General features: G+C 34.7%; 2 protein-coding genes and 1 pseudogene across 4 annotated transcripts; 1 reads left to right on the top strand and 2 right to left on the bottom strand.

Moving 5' to 3' along the window:
* The first annotated feature begins 1,469 nt into the window (after positions 1–1,469).
* On the top strand, positions 1,470–4,459 carry LOC121262532 (annotated as a pseudogene).
* Positions 4,460–5,038: 579 nt separating this feature from the next.
* On the bottom strand, positions 5,039–12,006 carry LOC121262534 (protein S-acyltransferase 10-like). Of its 3 annotated transcripts, none has more exons than XM_041165045.1 (11): positions 11,661–12,006; positions 11,448–11,562; positions 10,204–10,278; positions 10,009–10,080; positions 9,719–9,856; positions 8,781–8,814; positions 7,685–7,794; positions 6,887–6,973; positions 6,516–6,599; positions 5,926–5,991; positions 5,039–5,545 (listed from the first exon to the last, which is right to left on the bottom strand). In XM_041165045.1, the coding sequence occupies exons 1-11, from the start codon at positions 11,701–11,703 to the stop codon at positions 5,518–5,520; spliced, it is 852 nt and encodes a 283-aa protein (XP_041020979.1). In that variant the 5' UTR covers positions 11,704–12,006; the 3' UTR covers positions 5,039–5,517. The 3 variants fall into 3 exon arrangements, with proteins under 3 accessions (XP_041020979.1, XP_041020977.1, XP_041020978.1); XM_041165043.1 differs by having other exon boundaries at positions 5,039–5,529; XM_041165044.1 differs by having other exon boundaries at positions 5,039–5,499.
* A 1,989-nt stretch (positions 12,007–13,995) lies between these two features.
* On the bottom strand, positions 13,996–15,932 carry LOC121262533 (putative F-box protein At1g65770). The gene is made up of 2 exons (XM_041165041.1): positions 14,617–15,932; positions 13,996–14,359 (listed from the first exon to the last, which is right to left on the bottom strand). The coding sequence occupies exons 1-2, from the start codon at positions 15,797–15,799 to the stop codon at positions 14,343–14,345; spliced, it is 1,200 nt and encodes a 399-aa protein (XP_041020975.1). The 5' UTR covers positions 15,800–15,932; the 3' UTR covers positions 13,996–14,342.
* Between the last annotated feature and the right edge of the window lie 1,937 nt (positions 15,933–17,869).

Raw genomic sequence — 17,869 nt, 5'->3', positions numbered from 1 at the left:
AATACAAAAACAGATCTTTCATGATGGCTCATTTGTTTTCTGGTCATCAAAGGAAGCAACTAATTCTAGCCCACATCTTTGGACTCATTTGGTCAAGGAAAATGATACTATCACCCTTAGTTCTTATTATTGGAATTTTTTTATTTTATTTTTTAATTTTTCTTTTTACTTAATGATTAAGAAAGTATTTTTTTAATAATATTGTGATTTTTAAAAAAAAATATTTAAAAATGTTAAAAATACATGTAAAAAAAAAAAACCAATTACGTCTAACGGTAGCTTCTAGCGAGAACTAGGAACGGTGGACGTAGCACTATCATTTGGTTAATTATATTGCTAGATATAATCTAGAATGTGTAAGTCTTATCTTTTAAAAAATAACAGGACTCGCCGTTAAAAATAAATTTCTTTAGTTCCAAATATGCCTATTTTTAAAAAAAATATGCGAAACTGTCATTTTCTATAATTGTATAAATCATTTTCTTCACTTTGTTAGAAATGTTTTTCATGGTTTGCTATTTTTATTATTTTTTTCTTTTCTTTTTTTAAAAGAAAAACGGAAAATAATATGACATGCATAGGGAGGGGTTTTTTATTTTCTTTTCTTTTTTTTTTTTTTTTTTCCGAATAGATTCAATGAACAATAACTTTCTCAAGCCTTCCGGGCTCTATTCGGAAAAGACCCTCTGTATTTCTAGCATCACTCAAAATGCTTAGGCTTTTACAAATTTTGTTTTTAAAAGGGATTTCTCTACCATTTGTAATCGAATATTGGACGTGGCATCTCAATGTCATATGTCAATTTTTTTATTGGTTGACATGTGGCACTTTCTAACACGTAATATCTAGCTGTATGTTACATGCTAATTCTCTCACAAAATAATTCTCTTGTTAAAAGACCAATTAGATCAGATAGATGGAAAGATGAATAAAAGTTTGTTAAAATCCAGAAAAGATGATGTACAAAAGTTGAAAAAGTAAAGAATTTTTTGCAAGAATGAGGTCACGTTTGATTACGCAGTTCAGATGAGATGAAATGAGATATTTTATTGAAAGTTGAATAGAACTCTCAAATTAGTTTTACAATATAACCCTTAGCTTTTTTTCAAAATTAGGATTATAATGGTCAATTCTATAATTTTGAAATTTATGGTCCCTCTTTATACACAGCCATCGTGTGATATATATAGTTGAATGACAATCATTTAAAATTCTATATATCATAATTAATGTGATCAATGTGTTATCACAATCATCGATCATTTATTTCTAATTAACCATATAACGTTCCGTTCCGATGGCCGACCAGAGACCGTGGACTCTCATCACTTTTATTAGAGTCGTAAGGACACCTTTTTTGACAAACGGGCAAATTCGTCGAAAACAAGGTGCAACAACCTTCCGCCGCAACAAGGTTAGTTTCTCGTATTTCTTCGATAATTCAAAGACAGAGCCAGCCAAAATTGTCCGTTAATAAATTGCCTTAAATTATTCTCAAAAGTTTTCAACAAGCTGGTCATCAAAAGCTCCCTGGAACGAACCCCCCACCTGCTCTTTCCTTCAACCTAGCTAGGCAGCTTTTATATATAACGTGTTAGGCCTGATAGCATTTTGTACTTGCAAGACTGAGAGGGAGGAGGCAGCTTGCAAATTGCATGGTTCAATAACCAAAGCAGAGCGACGTCAAAAAATGAGCGAGCAGAACGAGATTAGATCGGCACCATTAACGCCGAGACCACGATCAGCTGCCCCAACACCTCCGGTTGTGTTGACTCCGCCTGTGTCATGTCCACCCTCTCAGTACCACTCACCATCTTTGTCAAGGTCGCCGCTGCTTCATGATGGGGAGCATGCAGGTGCAGCAGGAGCCCCTCGAAACAAGACACCCAAAACCCCAAGAACCCAAGGCTCTCCCTAACTCCAAGGTTCATTACTCCTCTTGGAAGCCCAATGAGGAAGGCTCTCAGGATGACCAAGCTTGATCCCCAGGACGCTTGGCTTCCCATCACCGAGTCCAGAAATGGTAACCAATACTATGCTGCGTTTCACACTCTTTGTTCTGGGATTGGAGTTCAGGCTCTTGTGCTTCCTGTGGCTTTCACGATCCTTGGCTGGTAAGTCACTCAAAACTCCATTAGAGCTGAAGTGGTATTCTCATTGAAGCTGCTTCTTATCAGCTCAATGCATGGCTTTCAAGTTTCTATATATAACTTTTTGATTGTTTTTGCAGGACATGGGGGATAATTGGTTTGACCCTAGCATTCATCTGGCAGCTTTACACCCTATGGGTACTCGTGCAGCTCCACGAATCAATTGAAACTGGGATGCGCTACAGCCGATACCTCCAACTCTCCTGTGCTGCCTTTGGTATGATTGATGTCTTTAAGAAACAACTCATGACTCTTATTGCTTATGCTTTCGATTCTACACTCGTAAAACTCAACAATTACTCTATTAATGTTCTTCTCTCGGATGAGATGTCTAGATGTATTATTAACTATGGGGGTCGAATCTGTCTCCAATGTTGAAGGTGAAAAGCTTGGAAAGTGGCTGGCTATGTTCCCAATCATGTATCTCTCGGGTGGTACTTGTATGGCTCTGATCATTATCGGTGGATCAACCTCTAAACAATTCTACCAGATTGTATGCGGGCCCACATGCTCCCAGCCGCTAACCAGCGTGGAATGGTACTTGGTGTTTACCTGCGCAGCAGTGTTACTATCACAGCTGCCAAACTTGAATTCAATAGCCGGTGTGTCATTGATCGGAGCCGTCACGGCGGTTGCGTATTGCACTTTGATATGGGTTGTGTCAGTGGCAGAGGGCAGGCTTTCGGGGGTGTCCTATAATCCCGTGAGGGGAAACACTCAGATTGACCGTTCTTTTGATGTGCTTAATGCACTTGGGATCATTGCTTTTGCTTTTAGGGGCCACAATCTTATTCTTGAGATTCAGGTATATGCATGCCACTAATTCCCTCTCACATGTTTGTGCTTTTGGAAGTTATAGAAATAAGCACCTACAACAGTCAAAACGAAAAGGATAAACCCCGAGCTTAATTAGCCCTTTGGGCTTTGCGACCATCATTTCCTCGCATCATTTCCACATATTACAGTTATTTTTATTTATTTTCTGGTTTTGTTCTTTCTAAATTAATCGAATTCTTCTGCTCATTATCTATATACTACATATTTAATAAGAAAAAAAAAATTATATATAATATGCAGTATGAAGATAATGAGCAGAATTTTTCTTAACCCTCCGAGCACTTTGTTCAAAGCTTGGTTGTTAAATCCTCTGACGATAAGTCCTCTGTCAATGTTTCACGTTTTACTTTCTCTACTCTTTACTTTTCTTTGATAAAAAAGGAACTGTTAATCAAACCTCCTAGTTCCAAAGCTCACTGTAGTCAATCAACTTGTCAAAATTGTAGATCTGTAGTAGACAATTCCTCTCATAGGCTCTGAGTAAAGGAAATGATATGGACATAATTATTATATAATCATGGCACACCTTTTTAATAAAATATTATTATTTTTAAATTCAAACCCATCATGTGTTAGTCTTGTGTTCACATTCAACAATTCAATATCTGTATGTTGCAGGCCACCATGCCATCAGATGAGAAGCATCCCTCGAGCGTACCAATGTGGAAAGGAGTCAAGGTTTCCTATACAATCATAGCTGCATGCCTATTTCCTCTTGCAGTTGGTGGCTATTGGGCTTATGGGCAGCTGGTATATATATATATATATTGCACCCTCATAAACCAAATTAAAATGACCAAGTTATTTGTATCATGTTTATCCTAAAGCAAGAGAATTTGTGTCTTGACAGATCCCAGAAAATGGAATGCTTTCAGCACTCTATGCATTCCATTCACGAGATGTGTCACGGTCGGTGCTAGGACTAACTAGCTTGTTTGTCATAGTTAATGCAGTAAGCTCATTCCAAATCTATGCCATGCCAATATTTGATTACATGGAATCCAATTACACTATCAGAAAGAAGGAGCCGTGTCCATGGTGGCTACGTGCAGTTTTCCGGGCTATGTTCGGGTATGGTTGCTTCTTCTTGGCGGTGGCAATTCCGTTTTTGGGAAGCCTAGCTGGTTTGGTTGGAGGACTAGCACTGCCGGTAACACTGGCGTACCCATGCTTCATGTGGCTCAAGATTAAGAAGCCTAAGATGTATAGCGGAATGTGGTGGCTCAATTGGGTACTAGGGGTCTTGGGGATTGCTCTAAGTGGTGTATTGGCTGCTGCTGGGGTTTATGTTGTGATTGATACTGGTATTGAAGCCAGTTTCTTCAAGCCTCAGTAATCGGTTACAGAATCCAATTAAGGTGAAGCCAGCCAGAGTGGTTTGATTTATACGTGGTTATAGTTTGCTGTTGTGCAGCATACCTCCAAGGGAAAGGCGACACAACCTCATATTGATTATTATATCAATTAAACAATCTGTGTGTCAATTAAACAATCTTTTCTTTTTTTTATGGGTAGATATTTTTCAGCTATCTGGCTAATCATTTGATTAAAAAAATAAGAAAAATTTGATGAATAATATATTTCCAAATACCATAAGGATCTTATTCCGTAGTCCATAGCCTTCTCTGTCATCTGGTTTTAGGCTTGGGGCTGCTCTTCTATGGGGTACTTGGTTGGTGAACTACCAAAAGGTGTAGAGATCTTGAATCTTTGACAGATTGAAATGCACCAAAATTCCTTGATGGCATGCCAAATGAAACTATGCATTTGCTGCTAGTCGGGGGGTTTGAATAAATCACATTTGAAAATAAATCCTGAGCATGGACAAGTTCAATGATCCCTACCACCACAACTCTACCTGTTTGTAATAAGAAAAGGATTTCTTAACAGCAAGTGTTTTTCTTCAAAAAAGCTTAGGGCTTCGGCTTTTGGCCACTACTTATCGTTTGTTTGAGATTTCTAAAGCTAATATCTTAAAGCTGCAATCTCAAAGTGTTAAGAATAAACACTAGGGTTTCGGCATGGAATGAACCTTCAAATAGACGACAATATAAACACAAACTTTAAGAAATTTTATCTCCACAAATGTTGGCTTCACAAATACAGGTGGTTCTCATCGTTTAACCATATCTTACTCTTGTCGACTGTTTCATAATTACCGGTATCACAATCTTTCATTTGCAAGGACCATATCACTAACAAAACCTACAAACTCGAAAAAAAAAAAAAATGAAGCATAGGATCCAACAAAGAGCTTGAGGATAACCTTCATGAAGCTCACAATGACTACGGAGGCACAATTCTTCAAGAAGGTCACAATGAAATTGCAGGAAACGAATGTCAGGTTCATTGTTCGTTTAAGCAAGGTCAGCAGCATCGGCAGGTCACAACCTCAAGACAAGAGTATGGCCTCAACTTTTCTTCAATTTCCTGAGGTGTGGGTAGCGGATCCATGCTGTATATGCTGCTTCGAGCACAGCAGAAGCCATACAAATTTTTGCAAATTCCTTTACTAAAAGGATACACTCTTTCAGGAATACTCCTGACATGAACACAGACTATCAAGTGAATAAGCTAAGAAATCAAAGATGTGTGGTAACCATGTTATTTTTTTTAATTTATTTCAGATGTTTCCAACCCATAACCACATACTTGGGTTGAATATATAAACTTGATTCAGATAACTCTTATTCAACAGATTGTCCAACCATCTAAGCAGGATTCATAACAACGATGTACACCTATGTCCTTGCTTTTTATTCTCTTTTTCCATCATACAACTTGTTCTAGCATTTTAAACCATGTAATGACAAATAAAAAGAACATCCAATTGCAAATCAGTACATATATCACAGCCTGACGAAGTGACTTATCTTGGAAGGAACAAACAACTTTAAACAAATAATATAGGCTAGAAGAGTGAAAAAAATCAACTAACCTTAGATATGGGATGCGTCTGCGTCTCACGAGTTCATAGGTAGTCTGATTTGTCAAAATAAGATAACTGCAGCAAAACAAAGTCCAAACCAAAGGACGCAAGCTACCCAATCATTATGGATGTTTGAAGTTATCAAGATCAATAGCTACTTGCTCACTCCAAGAGTACATATTACAATTAAAACTCCATAGGTTCATGTTCAGCCACGTACTATGGTCTGGAACAAACAAAATTGAAATCAATTTATGCTAAAAGGTAAGTAACACAACAAGCCAACTATATTAGACTCGGGACCTTAACCATGACAGATCATCAATACCTAGCATGAATTCATTTTCTAATTCTCAGCACTGATTCCCTAGGCTGGACAATGATCTAATAAACACTGCATTGATGATGCACTTTTGGTTCTGGATTATCCTAGGTAAGTTGGCTCCATCAATATTTCCAATCTTAAATCAGGTGAAAGGATTATGAATTTTTTGAAAAACATCAAATTATGAATATATTCACAGGCAGATGCAGGAGGCAAATGAAAATAAGAAATCTCATACAGGAAATAAACAAACTTGTATACAAACAATGCATACCTATGAAATAGGAGTAGAAGCAGCAGAAAGATGAGGGCGATTGACAAAGCAATCAAAAGCAGTATCATGATCGCATCCTTCCACCTGATAATGACATCATTCCAGGATCCAATTTCAGATTCAATTCAACACAATACCTTACGAAAACTAAAACTTAACCCATAGATGGCTATACTAAAGAAAAGAACACCACTAAGCACAACTGTTCCAACTACTGACTATTTTTCACCTTCCCACTTTTCTCACTTACTCTCTAGGTAGTGAGATCTTAAGAGAACAACACCATAGACATCAAGTCCATCAAGAATTGGATAAGAAACTGAAACTTTATCATAAAATAAGAAGCTAAACAACAACAAAAAAAAGCATACCAAGCTCTTGATATATTAGACTTCAGGTATGATATGTACAAAATGCCCGTCCAGATACACAGTGCCATCTCTCCACAAATGTACCACCTAAGGTTTGAGACAAAAAGCAGAGATATCCTTAGCTGAAAAAATACTTTTGATATGCATATAACTAAAACTTAGTGATGCATTTATATCATTTACATTCCTTCTTTAGAAGGTTGAACTATAGAGTATAGAGCATATATTTCTTTTGTTGATCAGTTAACAGCTACAGGGCCCTGTATGGGAAATAAGCATCAATTTGATGAAGTGAGACAAGCTTTATATTACCACTTATTACTACTACAACCATGCACAAGCATAATTGATCAACCAACATCAGATGGTAATGTAGAAGCAACCTAACTTCCAATCATTTGTTTATAAATAAAGTAACTTCCAATTTTAGTCAATAAGCTCTATCTCAAATGATGCTTCATACTCTTGTAAGAACAAAGTGGAGGACAAGGTCGTATGTTCGAAACGTACTAGGTGAATAAAAAAGAAATAACTTTCAAATTCGAAAAGTACATAAAGTATAGCAGTCTAACCATAAGAATTATGCGCGAAACACATAAAGAGACAATAATATCAGAAATACATAAAGATACAGAACATTGATGATCTAAAGACATAATGATTAACATCTGAGATGTGAATTTCCACGTTCATAAAAAAGCACCATATCATAGCATATCACTATAAACATGGATTTAATGCTGGTGAAGACTGACATCAATGACCAGAAAGGACTCTTCAGCAAGGGCATAAACTTACCAAAATCGACAATGATTGTCCTGGCCAATGCAGGTTCCAAGCCAAGCACAATGATGATCAAACTGAAGAACGCATTTGTCGCAGTCATGACAATGCTTAGCCCGTGGAGGCTGCATATAAGAGAAATAATCACCATAAGCAAGGTGGACAGAGATCTAAGTACTAAACACCAAAAATGTCAGCTAGTTTGCAACAAACTACATATCTATTTCAGTAACCATGTGCAATGAAATATGGACAATATATGATACTATTTTGAAACATAACCCAAGAGAAGGAAAAAAAGCAGAATGTCTAACAGATAAAATCTAAACAACTAAAGGATAGAATCTTATCTCTGACTGTTCAAACACTTCTGCTGGTGGAATCTAGTTTATTCCAAGCATCCCAATGAAATATAGTTGTTTATTTATAAGCATCCAGACGAGAAATAGTTAAAGTTTCTCAATCACCTTCTATGATGATCAGTGCTTTTGTTACCAGTATCCTTGCACTTCCTAGATGATTTTTTTTTTATTGATCGACAAGAATTTTATAGATGACAATAAGCATAGCCCAAGTACACAGGACATATACAAGAGCGACACCTAAGCATGATTATATAGAGTTATCTAGAGATACAAAGAATTCATGGAAGTTCAGCCCATTGAAATCTATTACTACCTACCAATGGAATAAAGTGTTAAAAAAAAAACACTTCTAAACTCAACCGTTCTTGATCTTACACTTTCTTGGTGATACCTTTATTGTGTTCCTTTTTTCATCTATTTGTTGATAAATAGATGCGGGATTTGGGAATAAAGGGGAAAAAAAGCTTTTGGATTTGATTAAGAAAAAATGAATCTTGAAGAATCAATTTCTGTCAGAAGATTGTTAAGGTTGGTCCTGGTCTATCAAGTTATCAACTATAGAACAAGATAAGTTCCCAAGCTTATTACTAACAAATAAGTATTTACCAAGGCTCTTATCGCTAATGACACTGTAGGACATAAAAAGGCAACTCAAACATAAGGTAAGGATGCAAAATTTTAGAAGAAAAAGCATTCTAGAGGTCGGCAAGAGATACTTGATTGAATCTCAACTCAGATGGTACTACCTGCTCAACATTACAATAGGAGCAAGTCCAAGTTCTGCAAGAACCAAAAGGAAGCAGTTAGTATGATTTCCTAGCATCCACTTCTTCTTCCTAGATAGGTGTTATCTATTGTATACATCCAGTGTATTGGCTACGCCTACTGATATCAATGAGTTTTTACTTATAGAAGCTGAATATTATTAGTTTTATTTAAAAAAAAAAATCAAATATGGCTTTTTCATTCACATATAAATGTTGACTAATCTGACTAGCAAAAAAATCAATATTATTAATTTTATTTAAGAATTTTCCAAATATGGATTTTTTATTTTTCTATTTCTACATATAATGCAAAAATGAAATGAAAGTAATGTGAATTTAAACAAAATTTATTGATCTAGTTAATGTAATGCGAGATACACAGATTATTGATGTCATATAAAAGATTACAAGCAGATAGCTAAAAATTCACAATAGTTTGAGAACTTTTACAAAAAGTTTTGATGTATTTTATGTTGGGTTTTGTGAAAGTAGACAGGAAAATTTGGATAGAGTTTTTTAAAAATATGTTTTGTTTTGAGTTTTGTGAAAGCGGGTTAGTAGATTTGAAAACTTGTTTGAAATATGATTCTTTTTATGGTTGTTTTTGTGAAATTTGTTTTGGTTTATGTGTTTTTTATTTTACAAGGCAAATAATTGGAATTTTTTTTTCTTTTTTTTTTTTTTTTTGAGAAATAGAATTTTTATTTTAGATTTAAAGATGTTTAGATTGAAATTGAAATCTTTTTCCTAAAAATTGTGAAAATTTCTTGTACCCAAACATGTAGTTAGTACAAACTTTTGTCCTTTACTACCCCATTAATGCAGTTTTTACCCGTAAATATGCATGTATAAAATAAGTTCTTCAGAGAGGTTTCACCAATAAATACACTTCAAAAACCTGTAGAATAGATGCCTACCTTGCAGATGTTCCAGGGGGATACAAGTCCATAACAAGCTTTGACCACGATGTAGTGTTACTTCCTAGAAGATTTCTTCCCAACTGACTTCCATCCTCAGTAATAACCAAGCTTCTGTTTTTGCTTGAAGCAGGTTGTCTTTGCTTAAACATTTAAAAATAAAATAAATAGTAAGATGAGCATAAATTGTAAACTTCAATTATTTTAAGTTCCTCATTTTTTATAGGTATTTTAAGTTCCTCATTTTTAATGGTAAACCAAAACTTTTTTTTTTTCAAATTAGTGCTTACTTTGAGGCCATTGATGGCGTTTGAAATATTGAATCTTTCTCATTAATAGTTCTCATCACATCAATGACATAGCTGAAAATAAAAAAACAAGAAAAAAAGGAATCATGTTAAACTAAAATAAATTATAGATATCATGTGTTATAAGCACAACCCAGAATCTTAGTCTTGAGGCATTGCATTAGAATCGATATTTACCCAGGAGAGGAACAGGAGGTAATAAAGTATTGAACCAGCGTAGCAAAGAACAACAACAAATATAAAGCAATGTACCTGAAAACAAAGCAATTATTAGGAAAGTTAGGGAAATAAAAGCAATCATAAAAGCAGTTTACATATTATGAACAGATCACTTGTGCATATGTATACATTCATCCATAGTCAGATCTTGAAAATTCTATTTTTATCTCAAAAGACCAATACTGCTTCGTTTGGTTACTCAACCCACTTCAACTCATCTCAACTCTTTTCAAATTCCAATACAAAATATAATAAACAATTCAACTTTTTCAAATTTCAAAATAATAATAATATTAAAAAATAATATTCTAACAATATTTTTATCATCTCAACTCAACTCAACTCAACTCAGTTCAACATCCAAAAGTAACCTAAATTACACTTCTAGTTTAACCCTAGGGGCCTAGAATCAGTTCTCCAACTCCAAAAGGAAAGTATGTAGAAGCAATAATCATATTGACATGCTGGGAAGGGAAAGTGGACACTGGAAATGAGATGCAAATCTGGGGGGACCGATAATAGCAACAACAACAAATCTTTTGCTTACTGCATTCACAAGTTGTTGCTTGCGGGATGTGAACAAACACTTTCGCTAGTAAGAAGCGTGCCAAGTCCAAGGAGGCGATTGAAATTTAAACCAACTATGATAAATTCTACACAAATGATAACAAAGCTCCATGCTTGACAACAGCCCAGCAGCACCTCCTGGCTTTCCTATTGTGCCCGAAATGGCTCTTCAATCAGAATAAAATGTTGACTACTCGTGTGCAATCAATAACATTATAATCTCATTTTCAAGAAACCAGTTTTGTCACATCTCTCCTTTTTATTTTTATTTTCCCAAGCCAATATTTTCACAGATCACATTAAACAATCCACAGATAATACGTCTTCAGCGCTGCGTCATAGTAATTTCCTCAAACTTGAAGTTTTAGATTTGGTAAGAATAGTTCAGACCATAAATATCTTTCCCCTTCGGTAAGCAGCAGCACTAATCACCGAAAAGGACACAATTCAGCAAGTCACAAGTTGTTTTTTTTTTTTTTTTTTTTTTTTTTTTGGCTGATACGAGCTAGATACAATTTAGTGAAATTGTATGCTATCATGGACTTAAACTAAGGAAATAGTTTTTAAACAAAGAGTTTGAGGAGATCTTAAAGACCCAATTCCAAATTTGTTTGAGGAAAGAGACACCAACATACCATGGCACTCTTTTCGTCTTTTCTATTAAATCTTCATCAAACAGAAAAAGAATGCCAGCGTACACCAGATGCACCATCACCATCGCCAATTTCAGACCCAGCGAAGATCTCCGCGCTGAAACCCACTTCCCAGATATTAGAACCCATCAAAAGATATGCTTGTCTTGTTGAAAAATGGAAATAAAATGACAGATAATTGGGGAGCTTACGCACCAGGATCGGAAAGACAAGGAAAGAGACGGTAACATCGGTCCATAGCTTGATCCCAGGTATCTCAGATGGGGAGGCAAACGCCCTCTATTATCATTAAAAAAAGAATGAAAGTCGTATCCGAAACATAAGTAACTATGTCTCTTCTGCCTAGGAAGTTCGACGGTTTGGAAGATAAAACTTCCCCGAGAAAAATGACGGGAAAGCACCAAACTTGTTTTTTTCTTAACAGGGAAGCACCAAACCGGGAAGAGCAATTACAGCTACGAGGTAGTTAGAGAGAGAGAGAGAGAGTGGAAAAGAAAAACGCAGCCGTGAAACTGTGTGCGGGGTAAGATGCGCGCGTTGCGCATAGCAGGCGAAATATAGCGCTAACGTCGTTTGCCGGTCTATGAAAACGACAAATATGGACCCTACAGCACTGATCGGACCCATGGGCTCCCTTATCCATTCCCCAATCCGTAATTTTTAAGTAATGTTAAATATAAATATAAATAGACAAGTCTTATACAAACTTTTTATAAAATAATAAGTTCTACTAATAAATAATAATTTTTTTTATATTTTTTTAAAATAGGGTCTACTTTTTTACAAAGACTTGTATGAAACTTGTCTATTTAAAACTTGTACAAATTATTTTTCGTAATTTTTTCATATTTTTAATTTTTATAATGTCTTTTATTTTTAAAAAAATAAAAATAAAAAAATACTTTTAGACTTTCATTTATAGAGTGTGTCATCAACTCTGTCTTAAACAGAGTGTAGAGTTTGGTTAACTCTACTCCGTCTTAAACAGAGTATGGAGTTTGATTAATTCTATCTTGAACTAAATTGTGCTATCTCTCAGACTTTAGATCCATAGAGTTTTGTAGCTTGAGTTAAACCTGTCAATCACGGATGTATATTAGGAAGCTATTAGTATTGCAATTGGCTTGTAATATATGTTTCATGTCCAGTTTGTAATGTCTGTTATTAATAAATGCAATATTTTTTTCTCAAAAAATAAAATGACGCGGGTCGAAGATAAATTCATGTCATACGATGTTAACTCTGTTTTTAAAATTGTCTCTCCTTTCTGTTCTATAAACTTGGGTGTATGTCCTTTCCATACCGTAGTAGAGAACATGAGATGATGTGATATTTTCATCCTATCACAAGAAGTTAATGTAATTTAATTTTAATCAACATAACATCTTATGATAGGATAAAATTACTACGCGTTTGCACTTAATAATTATTATTAGAGCAGACAAATTTAAGTGCATAAACAATGACTAATCTAACTAAGGTTTCTTCCCCTATAAATTTCCACTATCACTAGAACGCTTCTTTTTGGTTACACCATCTTTTATTCTCTTAACTCATTTATTTTTTTTTATGACCGTTTGATAACTCGAAAATCTCTTTCCTGAGTACTTGCTTGGTGGCAGGAGAACGAAAAAAATTAAAAAAAAAAATTGTTGAAGCCTGTCCAGCACCAAATAATAATAAGCTTAGGGCCTTAGGGTTATGGCATTGACAGGTTGGGACGATTTTAGGCCTAGAGCAGTGCTACTCTGCCACTTAGAGTAGCCTGTTGCAAGTAATCATTAGGCCAAATCACATTTTCATTTTTTTTCTCATTTTAAAAAATATAAAAAAATATATCAATATATTAATAGTCACTTTCTTAACTATTAAATAAAAAAAATTAAAATATATGAGATATCAAAATAAGGGAGTAAGTTGAGTGGGCAAAGTCTATTATTCTTTAGGTCTAATAGCTTGCAAGCCACAACACATAATATATATAGAATGTCAAAGCTTGGGGGATATATGATTATAATGATGATGATATGGTGATTGAGAGATCAAGTTTTGTAAGGTGGATGAAGACCTTTCTTCCTTTGTTTCGGCTCAGGAATTTCCTGGATTCTGGATCAAGTAGCAGAGGCATTTTCGTGTCAAACATGGAGGACGGAAGGATCGTGAGTCTGGAATGTTAGCATCTTTTCGCAGTCTATTTCAAAATATTTTGGCCACCCGCCAGCTGCTTGTCTAGTTGTCTCTGTTTAATTGTCTTCGATGAAGTCTGAGTTGGGTTGTTAAAATAGTAAACATATACCCATCAAAGGACTCCCTCATGTTTCCCTACTAATGGTAAGTGGGGTTAATCGTCCTATTAATTTATCAAACAAATTCATCGATTTCTTGCACATTTGACTCTCAAAACGCCCCACACACCAACGACAACACAAGCCCTTCGGCCTAGAGAGAAAAGAATAATGATATTTACAATAATAGAGTACAGCCACGTACTTCTTTTAAAAAATTAATTTTTTAATAATAAACTTAACTCTTTTTCAAGATAAATGCACATAATTTATACAATATTTAGCATTACTAGCATCCAAGAGTTTCATGATTTTCATCCATTTGAACTTCCTCCCCTAGAGGGGAGAGTACGTCTAGACTCTAGACCCCTCAGTATAGTATCCAACACAAAATAATTCCCCCCTCTCTAATTGTTTTGCAACTCACAAGTGTTTGCCTATCCGACATTTCTACCCAGAACAGGAAATTGTTTGGATTTTAAGGTCAAAAGTAGCTAGATTTATACAAGGTTCGACTTGAAACCTAGCTTTAAATATAACATGGATGATTGAACTTTCTGTCTCTAAATATACAAACCACCGTCATGGGCTGTTATGTGGTTAAAATCACTGTCACCAAAACCAAGTGATGCATAAGACGAAGGATAAATCACAACATACATACATAGATGCATACAAATCACTCCAATTGACAGAATGTATATATGGAGTTGAAGGATAGGATCATATATATATCCTCATGAAGACTTAAAGGGAAAAGAAAATGCGATCCCTCGGAGAAGGCCGGGGAGTTAAAGAAGAACATTACAGCAGAACAAGTAAATTAATCCAGACATTACACACACAGCTTCATACTTGCTACTTACATTCATGGAGATTAGTAGCGCAAAGCCAACTTGGGGGATCTGGGGAAAATGCTAAATCAGCAATGCAGTGATCTTCTAGATTGAAAGCACGACTTTCTTCAAGTTCCATGAAGTAAATTCGATTCCGTTTACATCCAACAAATTCTTGAGCCGAAACAGAGAAAGTACAATCACTACCCAGAATAAATGCTCTGTCACCCAAGCTTTTGACCAAGACCCATTGACCCCACTCTTCATCCAACTTGTACACTTTGAAATCAATTGTATTGTGAAGTTCCCGTCGTCTGTTAAAATAAGATCTGTTACCCTCCATTCTACCTCGGTCCTTGTCCAAGTATTCATCAACAACATATAGAGCTCCACATGACTCCACCAAATGCTTCCGGCTACCCAATCCACAAAGTGGAGGTGAGAACTGTACCAATTTCAGGGACGAGCATTCAATCCAAAAAACTACTCCCAATCTATCCACAACATAGAATTGACCCTTATAAACAATTATATCATCGTAGTCAGATCTTTGATCATCTACAAAGGTCAGCTTGTCCTCCCCATATTTTGCAAAGCCCAACTTCCCATCGAGAAAAATCACAAAAATTGCACACCCTTCTGCATTAGTCCATGCGGAGTTGGGGAACATCACTACTTTATTCACGCCAGGAACAGATCTGTAACGATATCTTCGTTCATCTTCGACCACGGCGCGTCCGAAAGAACCAAATCGAAGCGTGTACGCTTTAGTTATCTCGACGATCCGAAAGTTGAGCAAGTTCAAAGTCTTTGTATTACGAGGATACGAACGGATAGGATGGCTGGCGAGTGGCTCTAGAAGACGCAACTTGCCCGAAGCTGACTCCTGAACCTTGATCAAGTAGCCCTTAATATGCGAAGAAGTTGCAGCGGTTGAAGTTGAAGAAGAATCTAGCGGTTGAATACAGTATATAGTACTCTGGCAGAGATGAGTTGGAAAGGCATCGTAAGGGTGAGGGAATTGGAGAGGGAAGCGAGGAGAGTTGGGGTGAGAGGGAGGGATAGAGGAACGCCATGAGCTACAGACGCTGCGAAATCGGAGAACATCGATGCCGGTGTCGAGGCTTTTGCCGATCGGTGACCATAGTTCCTTTGGAAAATCCGACCAGTCCACCACTCTCTCTCCCATAATCTCTGCAGCTTGACTTACCATGTCGACGCAGCAACCACTGATCCAATTAGGAAAGTCCTTTCTTCGTCTTCTCTTCGCTTTGTGTTGTTTTTCCGACTCCTTATTTTGACTTTTCTTTTTCAATTTTATTTTTTTCTATTACTAGAATGGATTTGGGCTCCAACTCCAAGATTTGTCATAGAAGAGAATTATTATTCATCATTTTACATATTATATATTTTTATTTTTATTTATTTTTTTAAAATTAATTGAATTATTTTACTTATTATCCATGTATTATACATTTAATAAAAATAAATAAAAATAAAAAATTATGCGTTATGACATGTACATTATGTTTTTTCTTTCTTTTCTTACGCCCTGTCTAGACTATTATACATTCGTACTATTCTAAGGAGTTATGGATACGGACACGTTTGAATATAAGAATTATTTTATTTCATTTTTCTTATTTCATTTTATTATTATAATTTTTTTAAATTCTCATATAAAATATAATAAATAATTTAATTTTTTTAAATTTTAAAATAATAATAATATTAAAAATAATATTTTAACAATATTTTATTCAACTTTTAATTTTTATCATAATTCATCTAATCTTAACTCACCATCTAAAGACAGCTAAAAATGAGATAAAATATCGATTGAAAAAAAAATAAATTATTTCTTAAAACTAAATAGAGATTAAAAGGACAATCTTGCTTACATATCTCATTTATCTTAAAAGAGACTATGTTGATATGAATAGTGAGATCTACAGTAATGAATAGTGTAATTTTTTTACTCTTTTTATTCCTTCTTCGTTTATTCGTTTATTTTTTGTTTGAAGAGAGAGTGAGAGAGAGACAGTTGCCGTGAGAAATGGGTTACTGCAGGGGAGAGAGCTGCGGCACGTGGAGGAGATCAGTGGTGGCTGGGTTGATTGCCGGAGTGAGAGGGACTCGCCGATGGTGGCAGTGAGGCTGGGTGGCCGCGTACGGCGGCGCAACTAGAGAGAAATGGAAAAAATCAATTTCGATTGGGTTACCGCAAGGGAGAGAGAGGGCTGCGCGTGGGGGAGATCTGCGGTGGCTAGGTTGGTCGCCGGCGTGGGGGGACTTGCCAATGGTGGCGGTGAGGCTGGGTGGCTGTGTACGACGGTACCGAGCTATGCTGAAGGAGGATGGGGTGTGGGGAAGAATCAGGCCATAGGAGAGAGAAAGAAAGTGAGGAAAAAAAATCACTATAATATTTGTTACTATTATATATAAATAAAAAATAAAATCACTATAATATTTATCATTATTATATATAAAAATGAAATAAAATCATTAAAATATTTATCACTATTATGTAAAAAGTAGATTATATAAAATAGATCTCAAATATATCAAAAAGTTTTAAAGATATTGTACATATTTTACACACTTTAAAATTATATAAATAATTTCTCTTGTTAAATTTTAGAGATACAATTATAAGATTGTAATATTTATCACTATAATAAATAATTTCTCTTGTTAAAATTTATATATAAATAATTTCTCTTATTAAAACACTGATTTAAACTAATTTAAAATTAAAATAATTAAAATATAAATAACATATCATACATAAATTATCAAATTTAATTTATAAAATACTAATCTTCCATCATTAAATAAATGATGAAATTTTACTAAATATTTTTAAGAAATTAAAACCATATAAATAATTAGAGTTTAACATAATTTAAATATGATAATATTATTAATTAACTAAATTAGGCAATTGTGCATGGGGAAGGAGAGAGAGGGAGAAAGGAAAAGTGGAAAAAAATGTTGGTTTTTGAGTTTTAAATCACAACCCTTCATCTTAAATCTTCAGATTTAATATAACGATAGAAATTTAAATATTGATTTAAAGTAACATAAAATAGATAATTAAAATATAAATATTATATCATATACTTAAAATTAACTTTAATTTATAAAATACTAATTTTTCATCATTAAATAAATGATAAAATTTTACTGAACATTTTTAAGAGAAAAAAACTATCTACTTAATTTAAATTTTTAATATAATTTAAATTTCATAATAAATGATGAACATATATAAATAATAATT

This window comes from Juglans microcarpa x Juglans regia, chromosome 4S (assembly GCF_004785595.1).
Source record: "Juglans microcarpa x Juglans regia isolate MS1-56 chromosome 4S, Jm3101_v1.0, whole genome shotgun sequence".
NCBI lineage: Eukaryota > Viridiplantae > Streptophyta > Magnoliopsida > Fagales > Juglandaceae > Juglans > Juglans microcarpa x Juglans regia.
This window is presented reverse-complemented; position numbering and strand designations above follow the sequence as displayed.

Excerpts from the sequence above, each read along its gene's own strand:
- LOC121262534 (XM_041165043.1), bottom strand. The coding sequence starts at position 11,703 with ATGGACCGATGTTACCGTCTCTTTCCTTGTCTTTCCGATCCTG. Across the intron at positions 10,081-10,203 it reads ACCTCCTGTTCCTCTCCTGG|CTATGTCATTGATGTGATGA; the intron begins GTAAATATCGAT and ends TTTTATTTTCAG. Across the intron at positions 7,795-8,780 it reads CCTATTGTAATGTTGAGCAG|CCTCCACGGGCTAAGCATTG; the intron begins GTAGTACCATCT and ends TCTTATATGCAG.
- LOC121262533 (XM_041165041.1), bottom strand. The coding sequence starts at position 15,799 with ATGGTAAGTCAAGCTGCAGAGATTATGGGAGAGAGAGTGGTGGACTGG.